The sequence below is a fragment of the Centrocercus urophasianus genome, unplaced genomic scaffold (genome assembly GCF_019232065.1).
Source record: "Centrocercus urophasianus isolate 14NV4802_14NV808 unplaced genomic scaffold, USGS_Curo_1.0 seq_9, whole genome shotgun sequence".
Taxonomy (NCBI): Eukaryota; Metazoa; Chordata; class Aves; order Galliformes; family Phasianidae; genus Centrocercus; species Centrocercus urophasianus.
In genome coordinates, this window is record NW_024885532.1 from 34,743,374 (window position 1) to 34,756,135 (window position 12,762).

Sequence of the window (12,762 nt, forward strand, 5' to 3'; positions counted from 1 at the left end):
TGATGTAATGAGTGTAGTTTATAAATTCAGTTTCATAGTAACAAACAATAGTGACCTAACTAATTCAGTTACTGCAAATATTACATTCAGTTTTCTTTATCCATAGGAACAAGCCGTATTTCCACTCACACAGATGGACATCCTGGTTTTATCTAAACAGGATGCAGCTCCCCAGGCAACCAGTTTGATGCGATTCCTATCCACAGACCATTGACAGTGGAAAGTTTCAGTCAGGTTGTATCTTCCAAACTGCATCACCTGCTGACACCCACAGCGTTACACTGCGCGCTGCTGAGGATATTTGTCCAACAGAAGTTACATCAGAAGTGGCCAATTTTAAGCAGACAGCTGTCTTCAACAAATCAATATCCATTACAAACCTCACCTCCACATCAGATCACTGCTCATTTTTCTTAGAAATGACCTCTTCTAAACGTGTTTCACATTACTAAGACAATTTCCAGGAAAAAAAATAATACCCAAATGCAGCATAATGTGTCCTCCTGTGTCTGTAGCTTACTAAGATAGTAAATGTATGAGGCTCTCAACTAGCAGTCCTCCTTGTCTTCAGAAGAAACATTTCTGCCAATGGTTACGTTGTTCAGAATTAAAGAGCGTTTCCACCCAGGTTTCCCTTTTTCTACTCTTATACAAGGAAACTGTATACTTACAGACAATACAGTTTTGGAAACTATTCACTAATTTTGATGTTTAAAAATTAACGAATTACTGGAACAAAAATAATTAGAAAGCAGTCTTTGTGGGTTACCAGTGGTTATATGAGGCTTTGCAAAGGTAGCATGCCAGTTTAGACACTAAACAGCAAGCTAACAGCACTGCAGAGGAATAACTGTATTATTTCCTCTGAAGTTAGACTTTCCATAGACAATTGAATTAATATTAATGGTTTCAGTGTTTGTTTCAAATAATGAGGCTAAATTGCAGCCCAGCAAGATGAAAGTATTCCCTTTCAAGTGGAGCATCTGTAACTCACGAAGGAAGGACAGGATCTGCCACACACTTTCATGCAACATTCATTTCAATCACTGAGAGTGTACTTCACTTATTACAAAATAAAAAAGCCAAAGAACTTCCTCTGTCAGAAGCATGAGAAAGAAACTTCAGGAAACAGGACTGGATTTTCTTTAATCCCTGCTTAACAGTAAAAACTGCCCAAGCGTTTGTTATTCAGACTTTTCCTAAGTTCCATTTCCAGAGAGCAAACAGCTGCACCCCAGCAGAGCGCCGTCACTCCTCAGTGAAAGGCACAGGGCACTTTTGGTTCCAAGGATCAACACAGCTTTACATCAGCATCATGAAAACAAACGATTCCTCTCACTCTGTTAACATTAACATGTAGAACAAAGACACAGCGTCAAAATTGTGAGGAAACACAATTCAGTGAAATGTAGATTAGACCAGAAATTTGTTGCCCATGCTGCTGTAAAAAAGTGCCAAGTGTAAAGTAGGATAATGTGAGAGTACTCTGTTCATGGTTTTAAACATAGGGATGATTTGGAAAACTTTATTAGATGTATGAATGAGATTGCTGTTTGAGGAGATTCTTCTGTTATCAGTATGCACTGATGAGCCTTTTTATTTCAGAACCAGCAATGTTGTCTGTAAAAATGAGTACAACTACTATTGCTTTTTGTACTCAAAACATAACATCAGTGTTCCTGAAGGTACTCCAGATACAGAATGACTGTCTCAGAGGGACATCTTGTACACCAGTGTAGAGCCAGTCTCTTTTATCACAAGAGTTAGTTACAAAAACAAATATATATACACATATATTTTTACAGTATTATAGTAACACTATAGCAAAATAGAAAACAAGTGATTTATAAAAATAAAATATAAGCATAATTTCACCAGGAAAAAAGCAGCAGTATTACACTTGGCTCAAGGGTCATATCCCATTTAACTAAGCTAAGAAAAATATCCTGAATTTCCAGCTTGTGAAACAGGAAGTTCTCTTGTTTTCAGTTGCACTTCTGCCAACTACCACTGTGGCATTATCTTTAATGTACGTTCCCTTCCCCTCACTCCTGAAATGTAATCCAGTCACTTGTTTCATCATGCCTGCTTTTCAGATTGTCCATTCTGCACAGCCATGTTACTATGCCAAATTATTACCTGCAAGACTCGATATCGATCAGTTAGACAAGTGATGATCCTCAGGCTTTAAGAACATTATGTATGAGCAAAGTCCCTGCAAGCCACAGAAAACAGCAAAGCACTGCTTGCTTTTATGCTTGCAATACAGCCTAAGTGGAGGAAGAAAATGTTTTCTTGATAACAAGTTAATGAAAAAAACTACCCAAAGCCATTCACCTAATACTGATACATATAAACATTTACAGTTCACCTGATCCAATGTTTAATATGCAAATAGAAATCTGAAATGCTAAGACATTTGCTGCTGAAAAATAATCTCTTCCAAAAACACACCGGATCCTTCCAAGTCACACCCAGGGTTTCCAGCCAGGAAAGAGGCGGCTCAGGTTTTTAGGGTCCATGGCCTGCTGTATCAGCAGGTTCACCTGCCCTCCCACGCTGAGCACCGTTCCCTCTTCAACGCCCTTCAGCTTCTCCTGAAGTCTCATCAGAACGCGCTCAGCCACCTTGTTAAAGCTCTGGTCATCACTGCTGGCAGAAAAAAGGGAAACCAGCACTAGACACGGATCCTGAACAGAACGAGCAATGCTGGTCTACAGAACTGTAAAGCACAGCAACAGTGCAGTTGGCAGATCAAAAAGAAAAGTAAATCTGGCACCTGGCTTTCCTTTTACATGCTCGTGGATCAGCACCGAGAGTAGAGCTCATGTCAGCCTCGTCCTCTGGTCTCTGCTGCAGATATAAAGCTTTCAAAGGGTTCATGGTCCAGTCAAAAAGGGGATCATAGAGCAGCACCTACATCATAAACAAGCATTCACTTAATTTCAGCTGTTAATTACATCTAGTTCAGTGCCCTAGAAGGAAGGGAAACATTCAGTTGATGCTCATGCTAATTATAATATCCATACTGACTTACTGGGGGGGGGGAGGGGAGAAAATTGCTTAGCAGACAATGCAGCAATAAAACCACATCTAATCATGCCAAGTTCTTCATACTTGACTCAGTTGTGACATTCACTGCCATCGTAACAACAAAAAGGTCTTCTTTTTTCATATTTTTCTAAGCACTAAATATCATTATTAATTTTGGGTGCACAGTATAGGCTGCTTAAGGGTTTAATTCTTTTCTTTGTGACTTATGCAAAGAGTATCTACTTCAGCTAGCTGCACTCGTGCAAAGAACACAGCTCTGTGGCTAGAAGACAGTCACAGGTATTTTAGATACAGGAGAGGGAAATCTGTTTATCTGAAACAGTCCCCAAAGAAAATGCAGATTAGCTTGGGCTTGATTTTACTGAATTAGCATGAATTAAGAAATCTGACCAACTATACTAAGTGTAAATTCAAGAAAACAAACAAAAAACACGTAAGTATTTGGTACAGTAATCTGTTCAAAGACCAGAGATTGAAGATACTGTGGCAGTTTGCTCTTGGAAAAAACCAGTTACCTCCACAATAGTCAGCAAAGCTTCCTGAGAATTTCTCATGACAGCCATTGTTTTCTCACAGCATCTAGAAAATATTTTACTGTATTATTTAACAGTTACATCAATAACAGTGTGTGATTTAGAGAGCAGCACTTAGATTTGGATATCATCAATAGGTCTCCCCTCAAGCACTGGGACTATTTAACACAAAACAACCAGAGTGCCTGAACTACTCTGCTGCCTTCTTGTGACCACACAGTGGTGCAATACAAGACCACTCACCTTCTGAAGACTCCTTCTACTCCAGTAATGCCCATTCCATCCACAATGTCCCTGGTTAATCTAAATGGAACAGTCTCTGGAGTGGGAAGGATTTTACCTTGCTCAAAAGCAACTCCTAAAATAAAGATCAAATATATGCTAAAAAAACAAAACAAAACAAAACAACAATAAGAAAAATACGGATTCTCTTATCTTTCCACTTACCCAAATCTATATGCACCAGTTCTGCAGTTTGTTCATCTATCAGGATATTCTGAACATGTCTGTCTCCAAGTCCAAGGATGTAGCCAACTGAAAGAAAAAGGCAAGTTTGAAACCCTAAGTACAAGCCATAAAAACCAGGGAAGATTTTACTAAACACTATTAGAATCACTTTAATACATGTAAACAAATTGAGACTAATTCTTCCCCCATGTTCCACTAAAGAGCAAATGCACTTCACAAAATTCCTACAAAATTCTGTCATTTAAATTCTGTTAAACTGTAGCTTTACTTAATTTTTCAGCAAAAGAAGTGTTTCATTGATTCATAGAACGCCTTGGACTGGAAGAGACCTCAGAGATCTTCTAGGTCCCCTCCTGCAGGCAGGTTTGCCAATCACTAAATCAGGCACCAGCTGAGGCTGCCCAGGGCCCCATCCTACTTGGCCTTGAGCACCTCCAGGAATGGGGCACCCACAGCTCTCTGAGCAGCTGCGCCAGTGCCTCACTGCCCTCTCAGTTCCCCAGGCATCTGATTTAAATCTCCCTTAAATGTACAAGCAATATGCTAATATCTAAAGCAGGGTATATTGCAACGTATGCAATATGCTAACAAATATATTCTAGAGATTCAATACTGAACTGAGTCACCCAGAAGTAATGCAGAACTTCTGTACATACACTTCCTTACTGAGACAGAGAAATCAAAGAAAAATGCCAGATTTGAAATCAGCGTTTCAGTCACTCCTAATGACAGCAGTACAAGGAAATTAAAATATTAAAACATTTTAGGATACAGATGAAGTGCAAAAACTCTTAAAGCACAACAATAGAATTATTGTTTGAAAAGGACCTGAACCTAAACACATAAATACTCTATAAAACAAAAGAAGAAAGAGGAGAGGGGGGAAGAATCAGCAGCTTTAGTTAGAAAAATAGTGCCGGTGCTCTTGCTGGCATTTTGCCCCCTCCAACTCCCCTTTTCTGACACGTGACAAGACCAGAAATGTCATTACCTCCAAAGTGGTAAAACTTTCTCCTTCCATAATCTAAAAAGCCATGTTAATAGATCAGTGTGATACCTATAGAAGATGTAGCCACGCTGCGAGTGTACGCCAATCGCTTCTCAAACCACACAGCTGGGTCCCGGAATTTTTCCATGCAGAAATAACGAAACACAGGTTGAAAATTGTCACAGACCTTCATGAAGATGTTGTATTTCTCTTCAGAATGTTTCTTTTGTGCATCCTTTAAACACACAAAAAACGTTTTCTGTGTGATCGATTGATTTGGAAGGAAATATGTTCCCTTTCTTTATCCTTTTCCCCACCCCTCAAGCGCTGTTCCCACCCCCTTCTCTGAGCTGTGAATGAATGCCTTTTAACAGCAAGTGTTAATACACCCAGCTGTCTGCTTTACTGAGCAATTAAGGAGCTGGACCTTTTCATGCTGTCTTATGGCAATTAAGACAGTAATTCATCTAAACTTCATTCTAAAATCATATTCTTGTACTCAGGTATTTTGCTTTATTCCTAAAAATAAAGTATTTCTCAATGCAATGAGAAACATGGCAACTATCAGCTAATTCAGGGTAACTTCATATTGAATCTCGTGCGTCTCTGCAATGATTATTTTGAAATTCCAATATATTTACATTCTAGAAAACATTTCACTTCTTCATAGAATCACAGAATGGCCAGGGTTGGAAGGGACCTCAAGGATCATGAATCTCCAACCCCTGTTGCCCCACATGCAGGACCACCATCCTCCCCATTTAATACTAGACCAGGCTGCCCAGGGCGCCATCCAACCTGGCCCTGAACACCTCCAGGGATGGGGCATCCACAGTGTCTCTGGGCAGCCTGTTCCAGCACCTCACCACTCTCACAGTACAGTTCTTGGAGATTCAGTCATATTCAGTTCTTTCTTACAACAGGAATTCATTCGGCAATTTTGATTTTGCAATAATTCTTCCCAAGCTGCATTCAGAACAGTCTGAAGATCTATTTGAACCATGCCACAGGTCACATTCATTATTACACGTCAAAAGCATAAAGGAACCCTCTTGGAATGGCAGAGAATTTTTCTGTAATTATTTTGACTCACCATCATTATCTTCTGGCACTGGAAACCGGAGTAATCGTGAGGCCTGTATCTCTTGTGGGCTCCCTTGTCAGCGTTCACAAGGAACTCCCCAATGGGGGTCGTTCCTGTGCACCACTCGAGCACACCGCTCCTCTGAGAAAGGGGAACTACCTGCACAGACAAAACCAGTGCTGCATGGGGGAGAGTTAAACACACGCTCACACACGTCTCCACAACCATGCATCCTGCAGAGCAGGGTGGATGGATATTCGCATTTGTTTAAAGATACACAAAACCAAACCATACAGCAGACCACAACATATGATCTTAATACACAGGTAATATAAAAAAGTCATATACAATGAACACCAAGCTCTTCTAGCAAATACCTGCACATTTTTTCCTTAGCCCAGAGAACCCTCTACTACATACTGCAGTACAACTTAATTATTCTGCCCAGTTTCCCTGTTTGGACCAGTGTTCCAGAACACAGAATGGGCTTTGAGAACCAACAGTCTGCTGGCCTCAGAGAAACAGCTCTGGCCTGTTCTCTTCGGTTTTCTTTCCTTATGGAAGTCTCTTCATCTCATTTTACAATCCCGCCTTTCTTCCTCTCTGTTCCTGTTCCTTTTTAAACATGTAAAACCACACATCTTTATTGAAAATTATTTTAAAATGTGCATCAAACTCCACCTATGAACTCCTGGACTACGCTGGCACTGCAGATACCTTTCCTTAGAGATTCTGGAATGCACAATTCTCACCTGTCAAAGACAAGAACTTCAACTTTTAGAGTACTTACTCAGGGCTCACCTCCACAGCTATTGCTGTAATCCCCAACATACAAAAAAGGAAAAGGAGAAGAAAATTTCTGTTGAAATGCTCTTTCTGCATTTACACTTAGAATTTTTTGCCATTCTCAATTCCAACAGAAACAGATCAGCAATTCAAATCCCGCAGGAACAGATTCCAGACAGAATTTCTGGATTCTACTGCAAGGAACACTGCACAACTAAAGTTAACAAGAATTCATTAAAGAACTTGTATGCTCATGTTTAATAACTTACAATTCAAAGGCTGCAAATGACTTAATTTCAGTCATAAGTTCATACAAAGAAAGCTTTGAACAGTATCTCTATATACAGTGAGCAGCAGCTTTTTAAGGGTTGGAAAAAAATGGTCTGTGATAATAAATTTACACTTTAAGGCACAGGGCCAGTTTTCACAACACACAAATAAATACAGTTTTATATTATCCTAGGGTCAAAAAGAGGAGACAATACGCTTTATCATGTATCAGCAGTATTTTTTCTCTGCTGCAGCAGCTGCCCAGGGTTACCTTGTATCTTCGGATGGTTAATTTTCTCTTCCGCGTTTCAGTGTTCTGCTGGAGCAATGCGTTACACATCTGGAAAACCTGCTGCATAACAGCATCTTGCCTCAGATCATCACGGCCCTTTTGCATAAATAGGAAAAAAAAAGCACTTTTTCCAGCATCCAACTTCCTGTTCTGCCACTCAGAATATCATTAACTTGATAAGCTGCCTTTTTCTTTTCACAAATGCTATTCAATTAAGGTTTCAAACAACCTACGTACCTTAAGGTATCCTTTTGTTTTATTTTATTTTATTTTTTTTTTACAAAAGTTGCCTTGTTCTCTGTTTGTAGCAATCTGACATGCAGACAGAGAGCATCAGTTGGTACTGCTATTGTGAGAATACAATGCATGCCTGGAGACTCCCATCTCTCCTTAAAACTTTTATGATTATCCAACTTCGAACCGCCAATCAGAATTCTCACAGCAGCTCCTGAATGTTTACAAGGCATCGGGGCCAGGCAGAAACCAACTGAGTTCACTGAGAAACTGTTCAGATAGGTAGGTGATTTTTACAAAAATATTGAATGTTACAAGGTATTTTGTGATTTCCTTTACTAAAGCATCATTGAACAGGGAAAACTGAACTGTGTAAAGTTTGCTTATGGCACACAAGTGATACTAGAGAAAAATGATCTGACAATTTAAAAATTGCCACTACAACAGACAGAGCCTACCTTCACCAGCTGCCTTCTTTCTTTACCATCTGATCCTATACAATTGATTATTTTTGGCAGATTCAGACCTCCTGCTAAGTGAAATTCTGGCTTAAAAGACCTTACTGTCACCAAATTTTCATATCTTCCTGTGGGATCCACCTGAAATTATAAATTGGCTTAATATCAATAGAAATAATACCTGCATTTGCCTCAGAGAAAACATTAATGAGATGTTTGCAAACCACATTTTAAATATTATTGTAAGTGTTCTGTCATTTACAATGATAATACCCTTAAAAGCTACAAAAATATGCTGAGCAAAGGCATGAGAGCAGTTCCTGCTTGCTCACCTCACTGGTAGAGGGGATGTGGGGCTGTAGACTTCTCAACAAACAATGACAGAACTTCATCTTGTGCCAACAAGCATTCTGCCAGAAATTATTCATGTGTGGTCAGAGGACATTAACCTTACACTGGGCTGCAAATGGGCCTCATCTATGATTCTCAAACTGTCCACATCTGTATGACCTGTCTCTTCAACCACACAACATTTCCTTGTGCCACAAAGCAACCCTACTCAGTTAACAGTAAGAAAAGTTGTTTACATTACAGAGCTCCTATTATTTCAAATCATTTGAACAGGGGAAGAATAAAAACGAAGAAAATAACAATTTCATCCTACAGATGAGCAACACGTGGGACCAAGAGGGCCCTACAAACAAGTGTGACTTAGTGTGAGTGGCAGTTTCATGCCTCTGAAGTCAAAGAGCCTAAAACAGTTCCCTTGCCTATCTGTTCAGCTGTATAGACACAGCCAGGGGGACTTCAACACAGGGAAGATCAGCTTCAAAATTTAAATTTTAGATGGCTGGCTCAAAAAGCAATTACATACTCCTGCAACTGCTAGGCTTCCTGGGTAAAGGAAATATGCCCACATGTTTGGACACCTAATGATAAGTGCCAGTACATCCACCTATTTATGCTAAGGAGAATGGATCATTCATCGTTACTGAATGCTAAAGCACATAAACTAGTCCCTTAGGAACAGTAGAAGAGGCAGACCTGTTACACCTCACACCTTTCTGAACACTGAATGCTGCATTAAAACTCTGAGCTAGCACCTACAAAATAAGAGATTCAGATTCCCAGATCTTCTCTGTGGTGTAGGGATCTCATCACCCCTTTAGATGATCAAAGACTAACCAGTGGCAAAATCATTTTCATAAAAAGAAACCCCTATCTAGTAAAGCTAAGAACTTTGGGTCAAGGTCTTCTAAGGGCCTTCTAATGAGAAGGATCTCAGCTGGCATCTCCCACCACACAGGGAAGTAATCCAGATAAACTGACCTGTAAAGATCTCCAGAACGTGATAAAGAGATACGCAGTCTGACTGTCATAAGAACTTGAAGGTAATCCTAAGATACAATATTGTAGCATATAATTATTTCAATTTCAATCACCTTAATTTCCATGGTAGGAACAACAACATCCTCCAGGTTCTTCAGTTTAATAATTGGCTGGTCAGCTGGAATACTTATTCCTCCTGTAATTAAATGGAATTCATACCTTTATATTAGAATTATGAACATACATTTACAAAAAGCAGTTTACACTGCTTTTGGGACCCAAAATCCCACTGCATACTTCTGTTCTGAGCTGATGAAGATGACCACAGCACAACTGGAGTTTTCTGGAGTTTAATACTCACAAAGTCCAAATCTTACAGTGTAAGCAATGCCTACAACCTTTAATCCAAGCTAAATTCTACATTTAAAAAAAGCAGGGCAAAATGTTAGCACACTACCTCCTTTAACAAAGTATCAGTATCTAGATTTTTTTTCGTTGCTGAAAAACATGTGTAACACATATCTTCACTACTGAAAATGAAAATCATCAAATCATTTTTTCATGACTTACCTCTTTGGGCTTTCCATGGAGTAGCATCTACATTTGCTAACGTGATGTAAGCATCACAAAGCGCTTCTACATCTCTAACCATGTGAGCTCTCCTTTTTCTTATGATGTTGATTATATTTCTAGCTGCCTCCATTCGGTCCTTAAATATAAAAACAGAAAAGTATAAAAATCAGATATTGCAAATGACACTTTGTTCAACTAAAGATGCATAATAGCAAGCAGTTACTTAAGTACAATTGAGATCCATTGTATGAAAACATAGAAAATTGCAGTAACTGACAGCTCTGTTGATATGAGCTTTTTATCTCTCAGATAAAGAGAAAAATTGAATATTACTGAGGGCAGAAATGGAGCAAGTCTGTCCAGTCAGAGTGCAAGAAAACAACAAAAATTCTTCAGAAAAAAAGGGACAGGTGGTTTTGCATGTTCTTTCCTCATATTCCTGCTTCCATTGCTTACTCCCAAATGAAGAAGAAGCCTGAATACAAGGGAAGAAATACGACCACGTGTCCCTTCTGTACCTAATATTGTCAGACTTAGTTCAGTTTAGAACAGGCCTACTCTGAATGGTGGGATAACAAAAGAAAAAACAGCCACATACAAATGTGGTGAAAATTTGTATCAGGAGAGGGGTAGGAGGGTAATGACAAACAATTGTTACAGTGAAGAGGGAGAGAAAGGGCATTAATCCAGACATGAGTTGGTTCCACAGGCAGGTACCAATAAAAATTAAGTAATCACAAAATTGTTATGAAGCTGCAGTTCAGCATTACATATCACCATGGCTTTTAACATTAACATCATATAAAGAAACAAAAGCACACTACATAAGGTTGAACACTTTGAATAGATGTTACCACTTAAGGCTCCTTTCAGTATCAACTTTCAACAACAGATGTACTCAAGCCCCTACTTAAATAACAAGTAAAGGACATTTATCACAAAATGCTATGCAACAACTGGGGGGTATCTGTTGCAGGAAATGTTAACCTTGCTTTATTCAGCTTGAGTAACAGCCTATTTCAACAGCAGTAATCACTTCATACACAAAGAAAGTTCTACTGTCACAAAAAAAAAAAAAAAACAACACCTTTTTTTCCTCTCAAATTTTCTCAACAGAGCTCAGCAGCTGACTTTCACAACAAAATATTCATTAAAACAAATAACAGAGATATTTATTACAAGACTGAATGTGATTAATAGAATTGTTCACAGTTACCACATCAAGCTGTGAAATTTCTTTTGGTGCATTTTTAATTAACTTATTTATTCTTTTTGCATCTGTTTTTGTCAGGAGTTCATCTTTGTTAGCATTTGCCAAGGCCAGTATTATAAACAAAGTGTGATGTGGGTGATCCAGAGAAATCCTGGACATCAGCTGTCAGGGAAAAACAAGAAGATTCCATTACTGAAAAGCATATGGGAGAAAGAAAAATTAATTAATTAACAGCATTAGTTTTTTAAGCTTCTAACACTCTCCATGAGAAATAAAGAACAGGAATCACTTAGACATTACCTCCACAATGGTAATACATTCATAATGCATTTCTATATCTGCACAGGACTAGTTTTATACAACAACAAAACCAACAATGTAACAATGTAAAAATCCCAATCTTCTCCCTCCTTGATCCCTCATCATGCATCACTCATTTCAATCAGCACTTATCATGTCCATAACTCATTGGACTATGACTGCACAAAGGAAGATGCATATATTGTTTAGGAGAATGTACCACTACATCTATCAAAATATCTTCAGAAACAAAAATGGTGAATTACATTATTCAGAACTTCATGAAATCCTAGACCACCCATCATCTTGGTTCCCATTCGAGCAGCCAGCTGGTACATCAGAGGCAAAAACTTGTAAGAAGGGATTTTCTCTGCATTTTTCTGTAGTGGAGAAAATTCAGTTAAAAAGTTGCATTAAACACCAAAAAGTATCATAATCATAAAATACCAGGGAAGGGGGAGACATCCTGGTTTTGTTTGTTATATTTAAACAGAGTAACCATTGCTGTGTGACCAAATGGCATTCCAGCGAGCATCACAGCACCTTGGTTCATGTTCCTAGGCCTTGGTGACAAACAGTTCTTGCTGTTCTATTAGAGCAGAGCTTAGACACATTAATTCAGAATACCCTCAAATCTAGATTCACTAATTAAAAAAAAAACAACAAAAAAAAACTTACAATCTAGCTTAAGACAATAAATAATTGGATGTTAAAAGTACAATTAAAGGAAAACTTACTATTCTCCAAAGTTAATTATAAGACAAAATGAAGCAACAAATTCCAGAGACCTGTTACAAATTCAGATCATTCATGTAAGAACGAAAAGACATCCTGCATCACTGCAGAAATTACAGAATCAACCAGAGAATGAAAACCTTAATAATCCTTGATTACTGCGTTTTACAGAGAGCCTAAAAGAACATCCTTTCACCCAGAAGTGTGTACAGTACATATCTCCAGAACAACATACTCACACATGATGAAGAAAGACATTCGTAGTATACAAGGAATGTAAAGAGCAACACTGGAAACAGTGAAGGATCATGAATACATTTCATCCTACAGACATGTCAACTTAAAATGCTTCATTAAATTGAAATAAAATTAAAATGCAGTGAGAATGACAGCTGTCACTGATAAGCAACTCACTGATGAGCAATAACGACCAGAAAAGGCAGGT

General features: G+C 38.6%; 1 protein-coding gene across 3 annotated transcripts in view; it reads right to left on the bottom strand.

The window, feature by feature from the left end:
* The window catches only part of ATM (ATM serine/threonine kinase), a 59,980-nt gene continuing 47,218 nt past the window's right edge, over window positions 1-12,762 (bottom strand). For 2 of the 3 annotated variants that reach the window (XM_042838821.1, XM_042838819.1), the window contains 13 exons: window positions 11,849-11,962; window positions 11,286-11,444; window positions 10,067-10,205; window positions 9,610-9,692; window positions 8,168-8,308; window positions 7,455-7,571; window positions 6,137-6,286; window positions 5,113-5,278; window positions 4,035-4,121; window positions 3,831-3,945; window positions 3,570-3,633; window positions 2,780-2,916; window positions 1-2,652 (listed from right to left, as the gene is read on the bottom strand). In XM_042838821.1, coding sequence (XP_042694755.1) covers window positions 2,469-2,652; window positions 2,780-2,916; window positions 3,570-3,633; window positions 3,831-3,945; window positions 4,035-4,121; window positions 5,113-5,278; window positions 6,137-6,286; window positions 7,455-7,571; window positions 8,168-8,308; window positions 9,610-9,692; window positions 10,067-10,205; window positions 11,286-11,444; window positions 11,849-11,962 — 1,656 coding nt within the window. In that variant the 3' untranslated portion in view covers window positions 1-2,468. The remainder of the gene's footprint in view (window positions 2,653-2,779; window positions 2,917-3,569; window positions 3,634-3,830; window positions 3,946-4,034; window positions 4,122-5,112; window positions 5,279-6,136; window positions 6,287-7,454; window positions 7,572-8,167; window positions 8,309-9,609; window positions 9,693-10,066; window positions 10,206-11,285; window positions 11,445-11,848; window positions 11,963-12,762) is intronic. The other variant, XM_042838820.1, reaches the window with a different exon arrangement.